Source organism: Vicia villosa, linkage group LG2 (genome assembly GCF_029867415.1).
Source record: "Vicia villosa cultivar HV-30 ecotype Madison, WI linkage group LG2, Vvil1.0, whole genome shotgun sequence".
Taxonomy (NCBI): domain Eukaryota; kingdom Viridiplantae; phylum Streptophyta; class Magnoliopsida; order Fabales; family Fabaceae; genus Vicia; species Vicia villosa.
In genome coordinates, this window is record NC_081181.1 from 7,744,519 (window position 1) to 7,770,880 (window position 26,362).

The following is a 26,362-nucleotide window of genomic DNA, read 5'->3' on the forward strand; positions in this document are numbered from 1 at the left end:
ATATACCCCGACCCGAACCAATTTTATATTTCTTCCTCCCTACCTTCTTCTCGCATCACGCACCACCCAAACACTATATTTCTCTCTGTTTTGTTCCGTCGTTTTCGCCAATAACCCCTTCAAACCATTTTACTGCAAAAGTCCTCACTTTTTCCATCTCTCCTTTTTCTCCTCTTTATTACTTCTACTAATTCATATTCATATATAATAATATCTTATCATTTGTTTCTTTTTCTTTTCAATTTTCTCCTCTTTTTTCTTCTCATCTCTGCTTCTTCCGATTCCAATCTCTCTTCTTCTGATTCCGCCGCCGAATTTTTCTCAATTCCTTTTGATTTTCTCCGAGAACTTCAAAGGTTCGTATTGTTAACATTCGTTATCAACTAATTAGGGTTTTTGTGAGATTTGTGTCGATTAAACTAATTGATTTTGTTGTTTTGATTAATATTTAGGGTTTTTGAGATATGGCTAACGAAGGTACGCATACTGAGACCTTAGCTCCGGTGGAGTCGCATCTATTCGAGGTAAATCCATTGCAATGTTTGTTTTGAATCAATTAGTATAGGTTTGTAAATGTAATGAAGTTATGTGAAATTGTTAATTAGTTAAGCTTCATCTAAACCTTGCATTTAATTGAAAAAATTGTGATCCTTAATACCTTATGTTATTTAGAGCTTGAATTTATTGTTTTGATATTTTCTGTAGTTCATACACATTATCTGGAGAAATATCTGATTTTGTTCTATAAACAGTTATTTTTTAGAAAATAATACAATATATATATATATATATATATATATATATATATATATATATATATATATATATATATATATATATATATATATATATATATATATATACATGACTTTATTTCTGGAATCTGTACTATCATAAGCCTTTAGACATAAATGTATACTATTTAATTTAATTTAATTTAGTTTAGTTATCATTGTTTTTCGTGCCGGTATTTTTTTCTGGTTTTGGACAGTTTGTTTTAATAAATATTTGGAACCAAAAGCTACTATTTTGTCTTTGTCATTTAATGTACATGTGTTTCAACCAAGGCTTTAAATTGCGGTTGGGTTTATGTTACGATTCTTGATATTGAAGTGAGTTATGGACATGTGGTCGCAATTCCAATCTTGGAGATCTCCCAATCTTTATATTGCGGTCGCAATTGTGGTTGTTGCAGTTTACAATTTAAAACTATGCCGCCAACGTGGTCGTAATTGCGATCATGGAACTTTCAATAGTGGAACTTTGATTTGTCTTTCTGCTCTGCATATTGGTTATGCTTCAAATGTGTTACTCACTTTTCATTTTTTGTTGTCTTTATAGAATCGGCTTGTTGATGCTAGCCAACATCAGACAGCTTCATATGCTCCCACAACATCTGGGCCTGAAGCTGTATCATGGACTGTTCAGAGCTCCACGGCGAATGGAGTTTATCCTAATCCAACATACCAGTATGATCAGCATCCGCAGCCACCTGGAAGAAGCGTTCAAGATGGTCAAAGTGTATCAACAGTTGCTGGTAATACATCAAATTTGGGAACAGCTAATGCACCACAAGATTACAATGCATACACATCATATGCAAATTCTTCTAATCCATATGGTTATGGCAGCAGTACGGGATACTCAGGCTACTATAACAGCTATCAGCAGCCGCAACCTAATCATGCTTATTCACAGCCTGTAGGAGCATATCAAAATACAGGTGCTCCTTATCAGCCTATTTCTTCCTTTCAGAGTACTGGGTCTTATGCTGGATCCGCAACTTATTCAAGCACTTATTACAATCCTGCTGATTATCAGACTACTGGAGGTTACCAAAACAGCAATGGATACGCAAATCAAGCGCCGGTGTGGAACAATGGCAGTTATTCAAGTTACTCCTCTCATCCATATACAAGTTACGCCCCAGATTCCAATAGCTCTTATAGTTCTGGTGCTGCAGCAACTTCGGGGCAGTATCAGCAACAATACACACAATGGGCAGACTATTACAGCCAAACAGAAGTCAATTGTGCCCCAGGGACAGAGAACTTGTCTGTCCCAAGTTCATCTACTTTGGGATGTCCTGTTTCTGCAGCTACTAGTGGCTATGCAACTCCAAATAACCAGCCTCCACAATCATATCCACAATATTGGGGGCAAGAGTCCAGCACTCCTGCTGTGCCTTCTTTTCAGGTTTGAACATCACCGAAAAAGTTTGGACAAACCAACAGTGTAACAGTTTGGCTTGAAAGAACAGATAAATTGCTATTTGTTCATGCCAAATTGATTTTGTTATGATTTTAGCCCTCACATTACAAAATTAATCCTTTACGTTAGGTCTTCTGTGTTGCGATTTTATTCATATTTTAGTATGTTTGTTATCTAATCTCTGTCATGCTTCAGTTGCACAAGATTGTTGCATTTGATTAGTCAGTTGTTTTGTAGTTTTGCTAGCTTAATTAACTTATTAACTTCATGTTTGTTTCTTTTGGTGGTCAGCCTGCTGCAGTAAATAGTGGTGAATATGACGGTTACTGGAAACATGGCGCCCAAACTAGTTCTCAAATTCACCAAACTAGTTCTCAAATTCACCAAACTAGTTCTCAAATTCACCAAACTAATCCTATTCAACCAAACTATCAAAGTCATTTGGATTTAAATTCTTCTTATGATAAATTTCAGGATCAACAGAAGACAGTATCTTCTCAAGGAACCAATTTGTACTTGCCTCCTCCTCCCCCTCCCCCTCCCCCTCAACAGGTTAATCTGGCGCCCTTACAAAGTGCTCCATCTTTGGAAACAAAACAAGTAAGCAAGTTTCAGATTCCAACAAATCCTCGAATTGCTTCAAATTTGGCCTTTGAACAGTCTAAGACCGAGAAAGATAGCTCCACATCCAGCGCAGCAATGAAACCTGCTTATATTGCTGTTTCTATGACAAAACCAACTGAGGAAGTATCATCCAATGACGCTGCTAATTCTATACTTAAGGTAGAATTAAACAATAATCTCACTGATTTTATTTCACTATAATGCAAACTTACTCTCACCCTGCCCGCCAATTCATTTATTTTTCATTTTAATGGAAAATAAAAATGCATAAAATATGACACCATATAGTGTTGGTAATAATTAAGGAATTGGAGTAGTGAAAATTTCACCGGTAAAGTTTTTTGAAAATGCGAAGAAAGTCAAAATAAGGTGTAACGATTTTGTTATCATTAGTGAAAATAGGAACGAAACTGGAAAATGTTTTCTCAAATCAAACAATTTAGCATTTGAATTTACTGAACTGTGGGCAGATTTTTCAAAAAGAAAAAATAAAGGGTTTGGAGGATAAGGAACAAAATTAGAACACCAACAAAGCTAAACTATGCAATCTGTGAGGGAAAACCCCTTAAAAAGATCAACTGTTACGCAAATATATTTGCTAAATATTTTCTTTGTTTATAGATCTTAACTCAGGCTAAAATAGTACAAGACCTTATTTTGGAGCTTTAGTATACGGAGACCTTTTAGTGAAATTGCAACGTGTAGGCACCAAGAACCTACTTTTGAATTTATAGAAGTAATTTTTTTGAATTGATACATGCATGAATTTTTCATATATTGCAAACCAAATTATGATGGTTTTATGACAGGTTATCGGCATCTTAGTCAACGAGGTATCTTGATTTTTAACAAAAAATTGAACCCAATTGATATGAATCGTTGTGCGTATATATTTTAGACATACAATAATAAATCTTGATTCATTAATAAAATATGTTGACATGAGGAGGGACATATTTACTAGTTATATCATCGGCAATCGCCTGAATCTCAAGACGTTCTTCGAACCAATCATAGACTTTATTGAGATAGGTAAACCAAGGGACCCCCCTGAGAACCGTATATGAGAATTTCATCTCGTACGGCTCAAACAAAAATACTCAAATACTGGTTATTTGGAAAATGGATATGTGTAATAGAAAGACTTGAACATTGTGTAGCCACTACTAGCCAGCCAGTTTTTGCCAGCTTTGTATAGCTGTCCACTTCTCGTTTTATTTGATCTAAGGCTTGAATTATGAATAATTTTATGACATGATAAAGCTTATGGTTTTTCACATGTCACTCTTTTTTACTTGAAAATAACATAACGTTATTGCTGTATATCTTACGATTAATGATAAGATTAAGTCTGCAATTCAAAAAAATGAGTAAGATTTACAATTTGAGTCACGATTTGATAACATTAGTTTTACGTATTTAGTTCTAATAATCATTGAATTATTCTTGCGCACAGCCCGGTATGTTTCCCAAGTCTCTGCGCGGCTATGTTGAAAGAGCCTTGGCTCGTTGTAAAGATGATAAACAAATGGCAGCATGCCAGGCTGTCATGAAAGAGGTGAGTTTCACTTTTATTTTGAAAAAAGTGAACAAAGAAGCTCTTATTTCTTATAGCTAGTTATCAGTTCTTACTTCTTAGAATTCTTCTCTTAATGATTTTACTAGATTTTATTTATCCCTTTTCTATGTTTTGCATAATGACAAACAATACTTTTGAATTGTTCTTCTTGATAATCTTGACAACTAATTTCTGCAACTGCCTAAATTGTTTTCTGTATCTTTATAACCTTGGGATCAAACAGAATATGAAGTCTTTTTATGTGTTGTTATTATTATTATTATTATTATTATTATTATTATTATTATTATTATTATTATTATTATTATTATTATTATTATTATTATTATTATTATTATTATTATTATTATTATTATTATTATTATTATTATTATTATTTTTCCGCCCTTGTGGAACTACCAAAAATTACAGAGCGTGATATCTTGGTCTTGGTCTTGGTCTTTTGTTATTCTGAGCAGAAGTTTACAACTTTGTAATTGTATAAGCTGCCTGTATTTTGATAAGTGACTTTGAAGGCATCATTGAGAATAAGTAAACTGATTTGTACACACAACATATAGCGTTGGTGGCAAGCTATGAAGCACAGACACGATACGAGTATCGGATACGATACGTATTTGATACGCCGATACGTCATTAATTGGAAAATACATGATACGATACGTTTAAGATACGTATATAAAAATTATAATTAAATATTTAGTTAAATTGTAATTTAACAAAACCTAATTCATAACACAAATTTTAACATTACTAGATTGTTGAAAAATATTAAATTTAAGATATTGAATTAGTATCAATGTCATCACTTTCTTCACCATCATAGGTAAATCTTCTTCTTCATTCTCATAGGTAAATAAGTAGAGCACCTTCCATATTTAGTTAGTCCATCAAGTCTGGAGAAGAAGGGGGGACTTTGCAGAAAGGAAGAAAAAAAAAAGAAATGTTGCAAGGAGTAATAATTAGTAAATGAAGTTTTAAATGTGTATTGACAAGGAGTTATGGAAAATCAAACCAATATTTTGAAAAAGGATAACTATCTCAAAGAATTAATTAGGATATTAAAGAGAATGACTAAAAATGAAAGGTTATTAAAAAGAGAAATAAAAGGTCATTAAAAAGAAGAATATGATGAAAAACTAAAGAGTCTCGTATCTGCGGAGTATTGGGGGCGTATCGCCGCCGTATCGGAATTTTTTTATTTAATTTTTTAAATAAATAAATTCGGATACTTCTTCGATACGTATCGGCGCCGTATCGGAGCGTATCGGCATATCGGATACGATTCGGCTGAGTTTTTGAAGTATCCGTGCATCATTGGTGGCAAGTGATAGCTGATATATAAGTAAATAGAAATAGACACACATACACACATTGTTCACTGTTCATAATTAACAAATGGAAGATTTAAAAAAGAGACATATTGCCACCATAAAATATAAAAGCCCTATATTTCCTTACCGTAACTTGAAAGAAATAAATTTTCTCTTCAAAGTACTGCATCCAAATGTACTGAAATGACACGAGGAGAAATGTTTACCAAGCTCTTGAATTGAATTTCATCCTCATCTGTCTAATTTTCCTTTCCCTTTATGTGCGTGATCTTTAATGAAAAAGATAGCTATCAAAGAAAACGACAATAAATTGGGTATAAGTTGTAATAGAAAATGGAATGTTGAAACATAGCCTGGAGTTGTTAAAGGAGTCTTTGTTGCGACTTCCATTTTGCTTCTATGAAACTAGTACTCATGCAACTATACTTTGGTTGGTACCATAATTCTGTTTTTCATGCAAATTGCTGAAAAGTCAGATTGCTCACCAGATCCCAGTTTGAATATTCTCAGTGCTCCATTAATCATCTGCACTAGTGTTTTGACAGTGCGTGATATAACATAACTGAAATTCATTCTAGTTTCTAATCAGCAAACAGAAACATTAATTTTTTGTGATACACTCCCTGAAAACTATAAACAGATATTGGAATACATTTTTATTTGCTCTCCGATCATCAGCTAGCCAGGATAGGTTATACCTATTTTAGCATATTAGTTTACAGGGATTTCTCTGTCGTGGATAACAGGCATTTAATTTTTTGCACTGTAGTTGTGCTTCTTGTTTCCTTTCATTCGCGTCAACAATAGTAGTTTTGTTTCCAGGATTTCATTTACCAGTTTTTTTCCATAATCTTATCATACTCCTTGACTTCCTTTTCAGATGATCACTAGGGCTACAGCTGATTGTACCCTATGCACACGAAATTGGGATATGGAACCACTTTTCCCAATGCCAGATGCAGATGCAGTCAATACAGAGTAAGCTGTTTCTTGTTTACTTTCTTCGAGTTGGCATATTATTCTTATTAATTTGTGAACTTCAGGTGCTTCTAAATTTTACTGATCTTCAGGATTTGATAAATGCTGTGTTTTTTTTAATTTCTTTTAACTGGATTAAATTTACGCATGTAAGCAGCCATATGATTTTAGATGTTATCCAATGTGAAGATAACTTTGATTCAATTCAGACTGTCTGCAGTGCTGGGGCTCACCTGTGTTTCTATTACAGAGGAACTGTTATTATTCCCCCCAAAGAAGTTAAAATCTTTAGTTGCCAAGCACTTATAGTTAACATAAAATTGCAGAGTATCTGTATCGTTCATTTAACTGATGTGAATGTATATTTTTTTAAAAGGATAACTTTTAATCCATTGGTTTCTCCTTTTACAACTAAGCTACTGCTCTAATTCTCTGTGCTGTTAATTTGGAATGAACTTTTTGTACAGCTGTATTACCTCCTACCATTTAAGCTAAATCCCTGCTCCTCTAATCACCTGATAATTTAATCACTACCTGGACCCACCTAACTAATACTGTAACTACTCTATTGCTTTGCCTCATATATTTTTTTTCCGCCTACCAGTACCACATTGAAGTTCAACCTTGTCACCAAATTGGATTGGGAGTTCCCCGCGAGCATGCAATTGCACATACTAACTGAAAATTTGTTTTTGATGAATATTTGCTGATGCAGTCCACCTGTCATACTAAACATTTTTGAATATTCTGCATCCTTGAATATGTACTGAAGTTTTTAGGTAGTTAAAATAGAGATTTTACGCATAATCGGAATCGGAATGGGAAGTAAAATCGTAAATCGTGCGATTGTAATACTAATTGTAAGATTGTACGTAATCTACAAAACTCATTTGCATATAAGTAAAGTCGTAAATCGTGCAATTGTAATACTAATTGTAGGATCATACAAAATTTACAAAACTCACATGCATATACTCCCTCCGTAATTATAAGCAAATTTTGCTTTTTAGATTCATTGAATAATTAATGTATTTGGTCTATATATAGATTGGATACATCAATTATTTAATGAATCTAAAAAGCAAAATTTGCTTATAATTTGTTACGGAGGGAATAAATATAAACAAGGAAAAGAAAACCTTAAAACCATACTTGAAATACTTGTAAATTTAAATTCATAAGCATAGCTAACTAGATGAGTAAAACCTTAAAACACCCTTTAAATATAGCTGCATAAGAAAGTAGCATGAGATTTTGAAGCAATTTGGAAATGAAATAGAAGGACACGAGGGAAGAAGATGAAACTGTCGTAGCATAAATAAACAGAAATGGTTGCAGGGAAGGAAAGAAATGGTTGCAAGGAAGGAAATAAATGATGCCAGTGAGAGAGGCGATATGGAGATGTCAGTGGCTCTTCCAATCTTATTGGTTGCAGTTGCACTTACTACTGTGTTTTTTCGAGGCATCAGTTACTGCACAGTTAATGAGCACCTCTTCTTAAGCTTTAAAAAACTCTATTTTATAATCTGGCCTTATTCTGACCCACGTATAGAAAACAGACTGTCTTTTCCCTAATCCTAGTGCGCTGCCTTCTGTCACTGCACTACTGCAACTAGAATTGCAGAAACGTTTCGAAGGTCGCAGATCATACAATTCCATAATTAACAGGGTGGATTCCACCCAATTCCACCAAAATACAATTCTGCGTATACCACTAAGGGCAAGCTTAATTGCCAAGTTGTGCGATTTAGTGATTTAACAATTCTGTGTATCATCCATTTCATTTAATATTGTACCATGAATATTTTTATATTTAATTATCTTGCCAATCAATGCATATTTTTTTTTAAGTGATTCAATTATTGTAACGTTCTTATAATGTTTATCATTTCATGCAGTAATTCACTGTCTTCCACCCATGGTTTTGTATTGCAAAAATCTAAAAAAAGTCCTAGACGGTCTAAGAGTAGATGGGAGCCATTACCAGAGGAGAAGCCGGTCAACCGTCCAGCGCCAATAAGTAATGATACTGTAAAATACAGTAGTTGGGTACCTAATGAAAAGGATAGGAAGGTATTTATAGATATATTAAGTTATGTTTTTTTAATGTTCAAGCTAGATATCCTTTTAACCTTCTATTTATGAATATTGTGTGAAGTACAACAGCAGTTAACAAGTTCACTTTATTTTTTCCCCACTATTTGGATTGTTAGTTTTATTTCATTTCATGCTGTTTCATTTTAAGTCTATATGAGGTGCATGCTTATAATCAAGGATATTTACTATTGTGATCTGGATGGTGCATTTTGTCTTCCCATTTTGGTTAAACAATATGCATTACATGGTGGTGTCTAAATGCAAGTATTATAACCACTATTTGGATTTCCAGTTTTATTTCATTTCATGTTGTTTTACTTTTAGTCTATATTTGAGGTGCATGCTTATGATCAAGGATATATATTATTGTGATCTGGATGATGCATTTGTCTTCCCATTTTGTCTTCACATTGTGTCGTATGAATGCAAGTGTGATAAGAGTAGGATCGAGACTGCAGCATGGTCCTACTGTTAATATGATCTTTGCTTTACTTGGAACGTTAAATACATCTATTTTTTTTTCTTGTCTTTTTGACAAATAGGAGACTCATGTGCTATGGTTTGATTTTGTTCTTCAACTTGTCTTTGTATATTTTACAATTTTTATGGCGGCTTTTGCGAGTGAGCTAATACCAACTGAAAAGTTTATTGATGCGCCTTTTTTTTTTATAATATAGAAACTAGTTTGTTTGTGCAAGAGCTTTTCAATTTTCTTTCTATTATATTTAATCTAACATGCTAGTTTAGTTTTTTTTAATATTCTTTAAGACATGACATTATTGACAGATAGCATAACATTTCTTCTTTGTTAGGTCCTGGGTTTGGTTGTCTTCCTTGCAAGAACCTCATAGATTTATTTTTGCATGTCTGTCCTATGGATTTATTTTTGTGTCTCTCTTCCATGTCCTGTTTAGATAGGTTTTTTCATCTGAAAGTATTCTCTCTAATCTCAATCAGGATTAAAAGTACCTAATCTCACTTAATATATACCAGTATAATTAATCTTCCTGATCTTGTACAAAGAGTATGCACATTCCTATAAGTTTCATTTATAGAAACTTGTTCCATGAGAATTAGAGTCATTAAAAATAAAACTTATATTGATTTAGGGTATTTTAGGAGTGTCATCATTAAATATAGTGAAAGTAGTTAAATTTGCATTTATTTGTGACCACCTGAATATGGATACTTTTTGCTTATACTCAAGAATAGAGCGGACTAAGTATTATCCCCCTTAAGGTTCTTGTCAAGTACAATTATGTTGACAATGATTAGTATTTGTCATTCAGTTACATAGATGATTTTCTTTAATACACCTAAATGAATGGCACACAGGTGGTAGTTGAAAACAAAGAGAGCAAGGAAGACAGTTGGAGGAATACAAAATTTTCTCCATTATTGCAGAGAATATCAAGTAAGGCTCCCCAAAGGCCATTTAAGAAGCAGCGTCTTGCCGATGTTTCTATTGCTCATGAAAATGGTAATGCATCTAGTGATAGTGACAAGGAACAAAGTTTGGCAGCAAATTATTCTGCTGTTAATGGTACACCCGAGGAATTGAAAAGACGTGAGATTCGTTCTAAGCGATTTGACTTGGGGCAAGCACAACGAACAGAAAATAACCAGTCGAGGAAAAAAAATGCTAGAGCTGGAAACTTGTACAATAGAAGGGCTAGTGCTCTGGTGCTTAGCAAAAGCTTTGATGATGGTGTCAGTAAAGCTGTTGAGGATATTGACTGGGATGCTCTTACTGTAAAGGGTACTTGCCAGGAAATTGAAAAGAAATACCTGCGCCTAACATCGGCACCAGATCCCGCCACTGTAATATCTCCTTTTAGGAATTTATATGGCATGCCATTATTTCTGTCTTTCTTATTTCTCCCTCCTTTACTAATAATATCTATACAATGTTGTGAACTTACAGGTTAGACCTGAAGAGATTCTTGAAAAAGCACTATTAATGGTTCAAAATTCCCAAAGGAATTACCTTTATAAATGTGACCAGTTAAAGTCTATTCGCCAAGACCTAACTGTGCAAAGAATACACAATCAACTAACAGTCAAGGTACTACTAAGTCTCGTGTGTTCTGGTCACATTCTTTTGCCAATTCTTCTTGTTCATAATATTTCTCAGTAATGATTTCTGTACATATCTTTAAATTTCCCTATCCATATAAAAATTGGTTTTTGACAAAACATAATGCATCTCCTGATTCCTGTAATCAGCCTCACATATAGGGGAAAGGCTTTGGTGGTGGTGGTGGTTGTATATTAAGTGCATGTTGTGTTTTCCACTACTCCTGAACTCGTTAACACTTGAAATGATGTTTCAGGTGTATGAAACTCACGCCCGATTGGCGCTGGAAGTTGGGGACCTGCCTGAATATAATCAGGTTAGTTTTGTATGTTAAAGAGACTACACTATATTAACTCATTTTATGTGTTGACTATTTTTTTACCGGTCATGTAGCTATCATATTTTTTTCTTTCTGAAAATAGGGATTTTTATATTTCATTCAAAATCATTCATTCATATGATTTATATATTGAAGTCTTTCTATATAATGAAGTCTTTCTAGAGCATAGGAGGTCTTTTGAGATTAGGGTCTATAATGGAGTCTTTCTATATTTTGAAGGTTATTGAACAATGAGCTACATAATGATGCGTATGTGATTTGCATCCAGAGAAATGTTGTTAAACTCGAGATTCTACCTTGAATTAGGCATTGTAAAGTTTGTAACTCGAGGATCATAACACGAATCATAAGATTAAGATCCTACTAATCCTACTTGAAATATTGTATTTATACATACATTAATGCATAAAAAATACATATAGACAAATATTAATTAATTACGTTTAAAATTTGTAAAAATAGGTAAACAATTAATTAGAGTGATAGAGAGAGAGCAAAACAATTCACCATTCCTATTTTCCTCCTCTCAAGCAAATTAGATAATAAATTAAATATTAAAAGTGAGGATACATGCAGGCAGAGAAAAAGTGAGGATAAGTTATTATCATATAGACTTCAAATCATTAAAGAAATCTAGGTACATTTTGTTTTGGAAATGTGATTGGCCTATTATATAGATGTTATGGATGTTATTTAACTTAGTACTATTGATGTTAAGATATTGACTCCATTTGTGTGATTTCAGTGTCAGTCCCAGCTAAAGGCTCTTTATGCTGAAGGGATTGAGGGGTCGTATATGGAATTTGCTGCTTACAACTTGCTTTGTGTTATTATGCATTCAAATAATTACAGAGAGCTCCTGTCATCAATGGCAAGGTGATCCCCATGTTTAAATGCTTATATAATTCTTCTGCTTTCAAAAATCTTGGCAGAAATTTTATTATGCATCAGAATTCTGTGCTATTATAAATTCCGCAATGTTGACTGGGTTTTAAAGTTTTCTAGTTAGTCCTTGGGGAGTTAGGTCCCATAAACATACGATAATAATTTTGAATATATTAATATGGTATTAATTCTTTTGCCTCAGAAATAACACCCATAGCTGTGGTGTTTGTTGCTCCCATGTTCTCTCCCATTTGCTTTCTTCCATTTTGTAGCTTCTTGGGCTTTTTATTTTTTATTTTATAATTGAGAAAAAGTGATGTTTAACATTATCAGCCTAGGTGAAACGTTAATGGTGGGTACCTGATTTATTGAGGTCTTTGGTCACACTTAAAAATAAATGTTCTGTCAGTTAGTTTACCTTGAAATTCTTATTGGTAGAAAAGTGGTGGTTTGAACATTTATTGCAATTATGTCTAGGTAAGGTTAGTTTGGTAGATATATGAGGGGCTCATAAGGCTAAAATTTATGACTGTTTGGGTGGAAATTAGTGATTCCATGTTGACATCTAACCAGAGAATTGGATGGACATAACTAAGTCTTTCTATATTTACATATTGATATTTTGCCTCTAGTTGTATTAATTGTCTCATTAATTTTTATGCGTTATTGTGTTGTCTATGGTAGGTTATCTGCAGATTCAAAGAAGGATGAAGCTGTAAAACATGCCCTGGCAGTTCGTGCAGCTGTAACTTCGGGAAATTATGTTGCATTCTTTAGATTGTACAAAGCAGCTCCTAACCTAAACACATGCCTTATGGGTGAGTATGGACAATTACTTTTCTGCACGTGCATCTGGTTGGTAACATATATATTCTAATATTGTAAGCGGGTGACTAACAGAATTGTTGTCTCTAATTTCTACAGATCTATATGTTGAAAAGATGCGGTATAAAGCCGTGACTTGCATGTGCCGATCATACCGGCCAACCTTAACCGTTTCTTACGTCTCTCAGATTCTTGGATTCTCAAATACCGTTCCCTCAAATGAAGCAAACAATGAGAAAGAGGCTGCCGCTTTGGAAGACTGTTTAGAATGGTTGAAAGCGCATGGTGCCAGTATAATAGCTGATAACAACGGAGACATGATGCTTGATACAAAAGTATGTTTGATTCTACTCTTTGGGTTAGCTGTAGATTTTAGTCTAAAGCTGAGTTTTTGCACTTTATTGAATCAATACTCTCGTACCATTTAAAGAGTTGGCCTAGATTTGCTCTATGATCATGCTTTACCTGTATTAATTTAGAATTCCGTCATGCAACAACCCATATTTTAATAGATCATTTACTAACGAATGTTTATTTTTGCAGGTCTCATCCACTAGTTTGTTTGTGCCAGAGCCAGAGGATGCTGTTGCCCACGGAGATGCCTACCTTGATGTTAATGATTTTTTAGCCAAGGCACCTTTATAGCGAAAAATGTAGCAACCCTTGTTGTATTTGTAGACCTGTTATATTGCAATCATAATAGAAATAGGTTGTCTAATGAGTCCCAGAACCAAGTCTCAAATCTGGGATCAGTGTAGTGGAAGTATACAAGGAAAAAATAATACATGATGTAATGGCCTTTGTTATTCATTTGTTTTGGAGTGGTAACTATTCTTTTCTGGGAATGAACAGAACTGTAGATGTAATTTAATTCAGAATATAAGTAATAAAAGCACATTAAAATCTCCATTTCTTCGTATCTTATCAATTCAGAAGAGTGACTTACATACTTAAAGAAAATTTAAGTTTAAAATCACATTATTACCAGAAAAAAATACATTTGTTTCAATTAAACACTTCAACAAATGAAGCAAAACAATTGCCAAAAGCAGTAGTATTTTTTTTCATTGTACAAATTGACGCTCAACAATAATAATAATATATAACAAGTAGCATTGCTGTAGATTTGAAAATAGAGATAAACATTAGCTTGATGATGAAGAATCAGGCCAAATACTGATTTTCTCCTTCTGAAACTTGACATAGATGGCAGTAAGTGCAGCCATAAAGTAAAACTGAATAAGCACAGTCCCAGGCGTATGGTAATTGATAACACTTTTCCCTGTTGCCAATTCCACCAGCAACAGTGCCGTCAATCCAAGTATCGCAACACGACCGTTCAATCTCTCGCTGAATTTACTAAACCCTAACTCCACCTTCAACCCACCGGAAACCGGTTCTTTCAGTGGCACCGGCGGTAGATACACGCCGGAACCCGGCGCTGCTCCTGAAGTAGCTTTATTCGCCTTCCGGCTCTTACGGACTTCCGCCTTCTTGCCAGTGCCCCTCCGGTTACGGAGGCGGTTAATGCGGTCATCGAAGTCTTCTCCGGTGGCGGTAATCTTGGAATCGGGTTTGGATGGGTCCGAATCAGAGGGTGGTGTTTGAGGATCGTTGGCTCGTGTGGTGAAGAGAAGGAAGTTTCTGCGGATGAGAGGTTTGTAAGAAGAAGAAGATAGCGGAAATGGGTTTGAGAGTTGAACAGAAGCTGATGCTATGTTCGCCATTTTTCTCTCCTTAGTTTCGGATAACAACACTTTATTTTGTGGTTTAATTCTCACTCTCCTTTCACTCTTTTTTTTTGGAAAAATCTTTTATTTCATTAAAAAAAATTAATACGAAAAATAAAGCTATTTTGTTTCTTTTCTTTCACCTCCTCACGAAACACGTTAGCTAGTATACCAAGTACTATTTTTTTATTATTAATTATTAAAATCATGATCCAAATGCTCGATTTAATAAAAAAGTGATGTTCCAGCCCGACTTTGGCCGGGTCTCGAGCCCCAAATACTCATGATCTAGTCTACTATCTACTATAAAGCTAACACTAAACAATTGACCAATCTTCTTTATTTGCCCTTTCACCCAAAAAAATCTACACTACAACTTGGACATTTACGTAATTAACAAATTAACCAAACACTTTTAATTTGGACTAATAAGAACTTGACAAGTGGTGTATTATGTCAAATAAGCCAACACTTGTCACTTTGTCATTGGCCACATTATTCATTTCAAAACCATCCCTTTATCTTCCTCACTTTCGTTTTCTCTCTCTCGTCTTCTCTTTTATCACTTTTTCCTGAAACCCTTATCTGCCGCCGAGTTACCAAAGTTCAAGCAAAGAAAGAACCGAAAAAGATTACAACAAATGGCATTAGGGTCTCGATCGATAACCGGAGATCTAGCAATCGATAGAGAACGGTGAAGATCTTATGCACGTCTAACCGCCATCGACATAGCCCTCGCCAATCTTCTTCGCGAATCACCTAACACTCTCTACATTACAACCAAGTAAGTAAAACTCAGACACATTCACTCATTCATTCAGATTCGTAAACCACTATTCTTGCGGTTGTTTATTTGTGATGTTCTATGTTCTAAAGACAAGTGATATGTATTGGATGACTTCCAATATTTTGCATTGGATATGTATTTTTTAGTTTTTTATTTTGATTTTTGTATAATGCTTTTCGATGATTTTGACACAAACTACCCGGGACTGCAACAAACTTACAACAGCAAGGCATGAATCTTATGGTGGAGTTCGATTGAAAAAAATGGGTGCCTTCCAGGTTTGTATCGAAATATTTGAAGTTTTTATTTTCTTATTAGTGATATTTGACATTTTGAATGACTTTTCTTGGCAGTATTTTGGACTTAAGGAAGATAGTACCTCTAATCATTATTCAGCAGATTGATGGCAAGAAATTTTTCAAGCCCAATTTGGAACCAGATCACCTTGCAGCCTGGGTGAAGGAATACAAGGTAGAGCTCAGTTTCCTTAATAGCTTATTGTATTTGCTGCTTTAATTCAAGGCCTTTATTTCTACAAGTAATATTTTATAGCGCTGTTATTTTGGAGAATTGAATTCTTATCACATTTCATTTTCAGGATGGAAAATTTGCTCTTTCAGTACTTGAAGAATTTCTTTTCCCTCCACACTTTTTTAGTTCTCTTCCATCACTTCAGTACACTTCTCTTTCCTTATTATGTCATTCACTGATTCATGCTTCAACGCTAACCGGTTAGTCTTCACCTTTCAAACGATTTTATCTTTTTTCGTTTCTAAGTTAAAGGTTTTCACTTTTTAGTGTTTTGAATTAAGCGTTTTATTTTAGTTTTGTTTCCTAAAAATGTCATTTTTTTCGTTTCAAAGAAAACATGCTATAGCTTTTCAGTTATTATATATTTCAAAAGGTTTGGCAACACTGATCCTGTAATCTTCTTTTTTATACATATACGGGTGACCTATTTGTGCATTTGCAGGTGATTTATTTAACTTCAAGTTTTCTGTTTCCCAATGAAAGCTCCACCATTCTCAAGGTATTGTTTCGCTCTCTCGATTCCCCTCATTTTTTAAGCATTCTTTGATTGAATCTATGAAATAAAATCTTCAAGTTTCCACTCCCGTTTTTGTATAATTCTCTACTGTAAAATCATTATACTTGAGTTTGGAAGAGACTATTATCACTGTTTCAAACATCTACTTCTTTCAATTTTGTTTCATAAAAATGTCTTATATCTGTGTTTTAATGATTATTAATCTTATAAGGTTCATAGATTTTTTGGTTTTATGGTTATCAGTTCCGGTTAAAATGTCTTCTTTTTGTATGGTGTTATGCGTCACTGATTCTACGACTCTCTGGTTTTATGATTTTTAGAACTTTTTTGTAACACATCATTGTATATTTTGTGGGTGTTGTACAAAAATTCATGTTCTGCATTCAATTTTCACTTAAAATAGTTAACAATGCATTTTCATCAACTTTTGTTTGTTAAATGATAGATAGGTTTAATGTTTATAAATCTTATATGGTTCATAGATTTTATGGTTTTATGGTTTTCAATTTGATTTCAAAATGTCTTCTCTGCATATTGGTTTTATAAACTTCACAGGTTTTATGGTTTGCACATGCTTTTATCTTCACTTAAAATAGGTGACAATTTGATTTCATAACCTACGTTTACCTTTTAGATGTGCACATTTTTTAACCATTTGATTTCATTATTTCTTATAGTTTTCTTTTAGTTTTCTTTCTACTCTATAATACAATCCAGTTTGAATACATCAGTGGCTATTTGGATGATCCCATTTGAACTTAGTGGAGCAATATGGTTAGTATTTCTTAATTCTGATTTTGTTTTGTTTCTGTTGATGACAAATCTATATGGTATGTTTTGTCGATGCTATCCTGTTAATAGAAAAAGAGGTATGAAAAGTGTAATGAAACAGTTAATGATTCAATTAGTTAGTCTTACTCATCTTTTCTCGATGAATCTTTTGACTGTGATCCCTCTTTTGCTACAGATTTGTGCATTTATTTATGCATTTTTCAAACTAATGAAAAGGATTTATGCTGTATGAGGTTACTGTTGCAACTTATAAGAAATAATTAGTAACTTCATTTTTTGCTTTATGATTAGAGTAAAATTAGCATGCTTTTAGTAAGCCATCATTTTTATCAAACTATGTTGTGTTTTATTTTAGTCAATTTTAACTTTTTACTTACTTTGCTTCACCTTAGTTTAAGGTTTAGTGAAATTTAGTTATTGTTTGAATTCAATATCTTTTCAAACACTAAATTTTATTTCTTATGCTCATTTTGGTTGTAGTACACTTCAGGATAGGGATTATATTTATCCATATAAGATTGAGGAATATGCGTTGGTACAAAGTAAGTCATGTATTTTCGGTGCCTATATTATTTCTTGGCAGGGAAAAGAAACCATACAAGAAACCGCAAACTCTGTCATTCAATTCTGGTTCATAGGGTGCATTTGAAGACAGAAGTTTCTCCTTTATTAAGGATGTCAAGACCATTGACAACATGATTTGTCTTAGGTTTTGTTTGGATTGATGGAATCGGATGGAGCGGAGCGGAATGGAATGGAATAAAATGATATTCCGTTGTTTGGATAATTTAAAAACGGATGGAGCGGAGCGGAATGGAGTGGTATGGATTCCATTCCATTCCATCACTTACCACCATATTCCTTCCCCTCCAATTTGGGCGGAATGAATAATTTGTCTTATTCCGTTCTAAAATTTCCAAACAATGGAATGGTATATTCATTCCGCTCCGTTCCACTCCGCTCCATCCCATTCCGCTCCATTCCATTCCATTCCGCTCATTTCATGATATCCAAACATACCCTTAAGGATGTTAGAGATAAAGAGATTCACAAAATTGCAATGGTTGTTAGGAAAATAAATAGAGTCGTCGATATTCTCCATATTGGGTTCTAAGACAGTGTGAACATGGAACTTGACTTTGTTGTGACGAATAAAAAAAATTCAATTAAGATTTGGCACTAATTTTGAATTCAATTTCACATAATGGTCATCTCTTAGTTAATAATGAATTATGAGACATAAATGTATTTCTACAACACAATCATCATATTTATTATTTGTGTGTAATTGATTGGTCAATAATATTATATATATTTATTGCTATTATTTCATTTAACTGATGAACATGTATTTAGGGGTGCATAAATAAAACTCAGGCCCAATAATTGACCAAGATTCTGATTACTTCAGTGTTGAGAATATCTTTATTAGTAGTGGAGAATTGGAAAATTCTCAAATGTTAATATCATTATTTCTTCTTTAAGAGACAATATTATTTTATACCATTATTTAAGAGAAAAATTAATATTTAAAAATTAATATCATTTTTAGTAGTGGAGAACTGAAAAATTCTCAAATGTTAAGTAATTCATTTTATACCATTATCAATTGTTAAAATTCTTAGATGATTTATTTTGATTAATTTTCAAATTTAAAATTCTTTTTATTCTCTTCATCTCATAGGTAAATTTTGTTTTTGTATAATTATTTAATAGTTAAGTAATTTATTTTAAATTTATTTGTATTTAAATAATTTTATACCATATCGATTGCATGATAATAAAATGTATTTTTTAATTTTAATAATATTAAAAATATATATATCTCACGGGTCACTAACAAGATAATATTTATTTTAGTTAAATCAATCATTATTTTAATTTAAGAGATAAAATCTTTATTTTTAAATATTAATTTTTCTCTATCTCACAATTTTTTATTTGTGTATAATTATTTAATATAATTAAATCTATGTGATTGCTCATTTTAAAAAAAAGTAAATCATTTCAAATTTTGTATTTATATCTAAAATTTTACATTTCCATTTGATACTATCTAAGTGTTATAACATTACCACTCATTCATGTATTATTACATTTACGTTTTATTTTTTTATTTCATGATTACATAATATTATAATTAAATTACCCGTGCGGGAGCACGGGTCTCTTACTAGTACAATAGTGAAATCTTTTAGTAAACACTCTTTCTAATTTTATTTATAAGAGAAAGTTGATTTTTTTAAATTTATTGAATAATTGATATATTTGATCTATTATATAGCTCGAATATATTGATTATTCAATGAATCTAAAAAATAATTTTTTTTTTATAAATAAGATTATAGGGGATAATGAGATTTGTTTATTTGAATTAGTCGACAATAATTTGAATTAGTCGGCAATAATATTGGATATGAAGTTTTTTTATTTATTTTAAAAACACACCTATAAGTCGTCAAATCAAACAACACAAATAATGCTGTCACTCTAATGACTGACAACATTTTTTTTCCAGAATAATTATCTATAAGAAAGTTCTAGCATGAGAGAAACTATGATGTACCTTTACTACAAAAACATATAATCCAGATCGATATGTAGAAAGACCTATTGCTCCTGGATAAATAGAAAGACCTATTGCTCCTGGACTACGACCTACTAATCGACTTATTTTTTGGTGACCACATCACCGTCCTTTGGCTATGACCGCCTCCCTGTTAACCGTCAACCGAACCACTATTGCCGATCGCTGGAGCTCTGTCACAGTTACCGATGCCTTGCCATCCTACTCGACAACCTCTCCATAGCTTCAACATCCTCAACCGACTTCCCATCTACTTTTGTGGTATTCTAGTTTTCTTAAAAATTTTAAAATATGTTTCCTTTCTCTTCATCACTTGAGGTTTTAAGGAATATTTTGAAGGATAGAAAAACACTTAGAAAGGGGGGGGGGATTGAATAAGTGTATCTCAAAAAAACTTGGAAGATAAAAACAATCAACATAATGATTTTTATCCTGGTTTGTTGTTAACCTAACTACTCCAGTCCACACCCTTAGAGTGATTTACCTCAACTGAGGATTTAATCCACTAATCCAACTGATTACAATAGTTTTCCACTTAGATAACCTCTAAGTCTTCTAGAGTCTACAGATCACAACTTGATCATTCTAGGAATCCTTTTACAATCAATGTAAAATAAAGTTTACAAGAGTTTGAATGCTTCTAATAAAGCTGTAATCATAACTGTGATATTTCTCTTAAGTTCTAAACTTAACACTCACTAAATATTACAAGAGTTTGTGAGGTTGAAGATGAAGTTCGTAAGCTTTTGAATTTGACAACGTTTCTGTATATTTTGCGCAAGTGTTGTTTTCAGCTTCTAGATAGAACTTCTATTTATAGGCGTTGAGAGGAAATGACCGTTGGGATGCATTTAATGCTTTGCGTGAATAGTACAACACTGCATTTAATGTTTCACACTTTTGTCAACTACCTCGAGCCTTGCTTTTGTTGCTTTTACTGACTTTGCCTTTTGTAGCTTCTAACGTTCCTTTTGTCAGTCAGAGATTAGACGTTACAACCTTTCATCTTGTACTTTCTTCTGGACTCAGATTTTGTAGATAACAACGTTTGAATATCAGAGCCATCAGCTTTGGTGCAGAGCATCTTCTGTCTTCTGACTTTGAAGAGATTTGAGCGTGATACCATCAGAACTTCAGAGTTTGTTCTTCTGACTTCCATTCTTCTGATGCTTTCCAGTTCATGTTCTGATTCTACATGACCATCTTCTGATGTCTTGCCAGAGCATGTTCTGATGAAGCCATCCAGAATTTTCTGAGTCAGTTGCTTCTGAGCGTTGATTTGTGCATACTCTTTATATATTTCCTGAAATGAAAAATGCAAAGGATTAGAGTACTACATTGTCTTATACAAAATTCATACATAATGTTATCATCAAAACAAAGAATATTGATCAGAACATTTCTTATTCTAACATATTTCTACTATTCTCCAATATTCTCCTACTTGACTTTAAAATGCAATTATACCAATTTATCCGTTAACCACCTTGCGAATCTCTATCATATTGAATTCACTATTCAACAACCTTGATAAAGTCCAAGTCACGCTTGAGCATTGATCTTGCCACTTACATCCACATGTTTCAAACCACATTTTCCTTCTTCAATAGTCTAAAAAGGCCCCGAGTATAGTTCTTCAACCATCTTCGAATCCTTTTTTTAATGTATTCCCGAAGATCCCTATTTATGAGTTTTGTAGCCCTTTAGCCATTACAAAGAATAACAACCAAGGCTAGCATAACCGTATTCCTGAGATGGTATAATTTCTTTTGTATCACGAGTTAAATGATAAACCAACACCATTCTTCTCCGCCATAGTTTTTGATAATTTCCTCTCTCATATCCATTTTGGGACTCACAAAAAGTAACTAACCCGCAAATGATAAACTCCATAAGTGTTTCGAATTCTATTTATATGAATGGACAAATGTAGATCATGTAATTTGCTTTGGCATCAACCTTACTCTAGAGACTCCATGACAGCTCATCTTCTAGCATCATGCCAGAAGCGGCCAAATGTGTTTTTATCCATTGTTTCCTATAAAACTTAATAAAGTGATCTGAAACGACCTTCAAACATATACCATGCAATAATCTCAAATCCCATATCTTATTATTGTCATGGAAATTCTTCACTAGCTAATGATAAATAGCAAATAACATTGAAACCTTTTAAAATATTTAAACAATATATTTTAGCCCCATTAGCCATGATCACTCCATCATAAAAAATATTCAACATTCAACTTCAATGCAATAGACTAGATCATCAAACATGGTTATGGACACCATACTTTAACTGAACTCAAGAAAATACCTCACTTTGTATAAAAGGAAGGAACTCACAATCATCAAACTTTTTACGTTTGACCTTACAAACACCACAATCCTTATTGTCACAAAGGCGAACTACTCCATATTCCTCGAGATTCAAAGTCTCAAAGTATTATTATCTTGAACGCATGTGATAAAAGCATCCTAAATATAAAATGAGAGAGTTTAGTCCTAAATATTTATTTTTCATTGAACCACATTTTAAACCATGATGCATACAGTTAAATATTGACATGTGTTGGAATAAGTTTGGTTTTGTAACTAATCCTTGAGTTTTGATGATAACAAAACATAAAATGTATAAAGAATAATTTTGTACTATGATGGTTTGTTAAGTGCGCAACACTACTACAAGATCCAAAAGAAAAAGGATATTAATCTATATTTTTGGGAATACAATTTAGGGACTAAATTGTTTCAAATATTTTGTAAGGATATAAATGTCACACATTTTTATTTACAATATATACTCATTATTACATGACAACAGATTACCAAATCACGATTAAAAAAGGGGTTGCTCAATATACACTTAGTGTTTCTCCTGAACCCTACAAATTTCCAAGATTACCTCTTTTGTTTCGTTCATATAGATTATTCAAACAAATATATAAGTGCAAAATATGATGTCTAATTAATTTAGTTAGGGGTTTGTCCGAATAGTATTATTCACACTAACACAACGAAAAAATATAAATTATGATAGTTTAAATGTGAATATTATAGAGGTTTTAGCTGCCACAATTCTCAAAAACTAAGTTTGCCCGGATAATATTATTCGAACAAAAATTAAAAAAATCTGGTAAATTTTCGTAGATGACGGGTTCAGCCGCCACAACTCTCTAAAACTGAATTTATCTTGATAGTATTATTTAGACAAACACTATTATTGATAAATTACGGTGGTTTAAATGCAAATCTTATGACGTTTTCAACCTCCTTAATTATTAAACATGATTATTAATTGGTTTAGAGGTTTGTCTAGGTAGTATTATTGGGACAACCATATATGTGATGAATATGAAATATAAACAAAAATATTACTTGAGTCAATGGTTTGTTCGGATAGTTATCTATAGGGCTGGAAATGAGTCGAGTCGAGTCAAACTCGCCTCAACTCAGTTCGATTCGTTAAGAATTAATCAAGTTCGAGTTCGAGTTCATCACGAATTTTTTTCCAGCTCAAACTCTACTCGTTAAGAATTGGTCGAGTTTGAGTTCGAGTTCGAGCTCATCTCAAACTTTTTTCCAGCTCAAACTCGACTTGTTAGGAGTTCACGAATATCTCCGTTCAACTCGTTAGGTTTATCTTGTTAGATTCAACTCGCTTATTTTTCAGACTATATATATATATATATATATATATATATATATATATATATATATATATATATATATATATATATATATATATATATATATATATATATATATATATGATATTTTAAATTAATATTTTTAAAATAAAAAATATAGAAATAAAATAAAATGTATAAGATTGAAATTTATACGATATTGATTTTATTTGTATAATATTTTTTTGAAATAATTTGCTCTCTAGAGTTAAGATTTAGAGCAAATATTTAAACTTACTCTTAAAGACAATATAATTCATCTCATATATAATCGAGTTGACTCATGAACCTAATGAGTCGAACTATGTATAGTTCAAGTTCGACTCATTTAGTTAACGAACTTAGTTTTTAGCTCATATTCGACTTATTTGGTTCATGAACCTAGTTCAACGATTTAATTGTCAAATCAAATTCCGAACTATTTTCGAGTTGGTTTAGTTCATTGTCAGCCCTAATTATCTAGAAAAATACCATAAAAAGTTTGTAAATTGTGGCCGTTTAAATGTGAAAATTTGTGACGGTTTTAGTCGCCAGTGTTCTCAAAAACAACAATAACATCATTAATAATTTAGTTAAGAGTTTGTCTGATAATATAATGCAGATATATGTGTGAAATATGATATCTAAACATGATGTTTAGTTTAACTATAAATTTGTTCGGATAGTATTATCGGGATAAACATTAGAATTTATAAGAGCAAAATATGATGTCTAGTGCGAATAATATCAGGAAATTTCTTTACTCACCTCCTAACCTTCTTGGTCACCTCTGGTGAATTTACTAAAATACCCCTTGTTTTGGAAGTTCATTTCCGAAAACGTACTTTTATTGAAAAAAAGGTGTTTTTCAGAAATGTATCTCCGAAAAGGTGAATATTTTAATGAAAAATATTGATTTCGAAGATGCATCTCCGAAATAAAGTTGTTTTTTCAGAAAATTGGTGTATTCGGAAGTTCATCCCCGAATTCACCCCCCTTGGAGGAATTCAGAAATGTACTTCCGAAATAAGGTCTGGATAGAAGAAAAATAACAAACAACAACGATTCGCTTTATTTAATCGGATGAAGATTACATCGATCATATCACATAAGATTAAAGTTACATATTGTTAAACACGGGTAGGTGAGGATGAGTCAACATTTTGATAACGTCGGCCCCCGATCTTTGAAGTTTCGCGTCCAACTCGATCGGACCCTTCGAAGAAAATCGGTCGAACGTTGTCCACAAAACCGCTAAATCTTCGTCGTTCTTGATCTCAAAAGGTGTGAACTCAATGTCTCCCTCGTCGTTAAGCGATGGCGAGCAATACTCGAGCTTGACAACCTTTCGATTTTCGGGATATTGCAATAGTGTGTTGAGCGGCGTTATCAACTCCGCAAACGGCGTGTCGCGCGAGAAGCGAAATTGGAACGGCATCGGGTAGCCGGTGGTGAAGTAGACGAATGCTAGGTAGGGGTAGGTCTGTGTCATTTGTGTTTTCTGGTGTGAAGAGGATGAATAAGAGTGTGTTGTATTTATAGACTTATTGGAGCAATGATGGCCCAATAACCCTTATCCTGCTCAGTGGACTTTTCGGAAATGAACTTCCGAAAATTGGAGGCAGACTAGTATATTTCGGAAGTTCATTTTCGAATTATGCAGAAACAGATGTAAATTTTGCATTTTGTTGATTGCTTGATGTTTTGTGTAAAAAATACAAAATGAATTCAAAATAGACATAAATTAGACAATGATGACATAAAACATACTTATATTATATATGTATTGAATCGGTCCGATTTTACATGATAAACAACAATACATACAAAAATGGTCATTACAAACAAAAAACGATCCGGAACAAACTAAAATTCACCGAACCAATCGGTGGATCCTAAGTCCCAAATAGGTACGTTCTTCGACCGCTCTCTATTTTGCTCGCGCTCTTGGCTCATCATTTCTTCAAACTCCGCCATTCTTGAAACGAAAGGATCCGACCAAGTCTCCGTCTCATTTGAACGATGTGTCGTCCATTGACAAGAAGTAGCCGGTATAGGACACCCCGGTTTCAAAAACACTTGGATGAAGTGCCGCGATCGTAGATACCCGATGCATATGATGCGGCTCGACGCGTCCAATGGCGGTCGACTATGAAGTGGAAAGAAAGTCTCACTTAGTCCAAACCTCGTCAAATCGACACACACCATATCATATGCACTTGCTATTAGATGATCCATATCGGGGAATGACATCCACTTCGAAACCGGAGCGATACCGGTAAGTGATGGAACAAGTGAATCATGAATTTTCGCAAACTTTTTTTGATTTTCATATAGTCGGCCGTAGATGTCCCGATACGAAGTCAACTCCGCAATAAGTTCCCGTCGGACTAAAGTGTGATTATTTTCCCCTTTACCGAGCAAACCCGCAACGACCCGATTTCCATAATTGCCGTCGCCTCCAACATCAACGATGTTATCTATATATTTGTGCATAAAAAGTGGCATCTCATCAATGTAGACAATCGGTGATTTTTTGATCGGCGGTGTGCGAGGTGGCTTCGAAATACGGGCTCCCTTGTTACCACTACACTTGGACTTCGGTGTCGGTGAATCCGGGAATGATGCATCAACATGTTTAAAGTAGGAAGGAGATCGTTTTGTTGATGTGTCTTCTTGTGTAACTTTGGACTTTTTCGGTGCACCTTTCGTTTTAACCGGTTGAGATGGCGGTTTCAAATCGGTGGTCTTCGAAAATGCAATTTTTCGCAGTTGTTCTTTTATGTGCATTTTCATTGTG

General features: G+C 33.4%; 2 protein-coding genes and 1 long non-coding RNA gene across 3 annotated transcripts; 2 read left to right on the top strand and 1 right to left on the bottom strand.

Annotated features, from left to right (window-relative positions):
* On the top strand, positions 1 to 13,795 carry LOC131649013 (SAC3 family protein A-like). Its single transcript, XM_058918762.1, has 14 exons — positions 1 to 356; positions 453 to 524; positions 1,342 to 2,196; positions 2,503 to 2,994; positions 4,292 to 4,393; positions 6,629 to 6,726; positions 8,625 to 8,799; positions 10,159 to 10,644; positions 10,748 to 10,888; positions 11,157 to 11,216; positions 11,986 to 12,116; positions 12,810 to 12,943; positions 13,050 to 13,285; positions 13,494 to 13,795. Exons 2-14 carry the CDS (start codon positions 465 to 467, stop codon positions 13,593 to 13,595), a joined length of 3,072 nt encoding a protein of 1,023 aa, XP_058774745.1. The 5' UTR covers positions 1 to 356; positions 453 to 464; the 3' UTR covers positions 13,596 to 13,795.
* A 181-nt stretch (positions 13,796 to 13,976) lies between these two features.
* On the bottom strand, positions 13,977 to 14,746 carry LOC131649014 (uncharacterized). The gene has a single exon (XM_058918763.1). It carries the CDS (start codon positions 14,675 to 14,677, stop codon positions 14,096 to 14,098), a length of 582 nt encoding a protein of 193 aa, XP_058774746.1. The 5' UTR covers positions 14,678 to 14,746; the 3' UTR covers positions 13,977 to 14,095.
* A 518-nt stretch (positions 14,747 to 15,264) lies between these two features.
* Positions 15,265 to 18,042, top strand: LOC131645814 (uncharacterized). Its single transcript, XR_009297198.1, has 6 exons — positions 15,265 to 15,745; positions 15,821 to 15,938; positions 16,066 to 16,198; positions 16,441 to 16,497; positions 17,233 to 17,289; positions 17,891 to 18,042. It is a non-coding gene; the product is annotated as an uncharacterized LOC131645814 (long non-coding RNA).
* Positions 18,043 to 26,362: the final 8,320 nt, after the last annotated feature.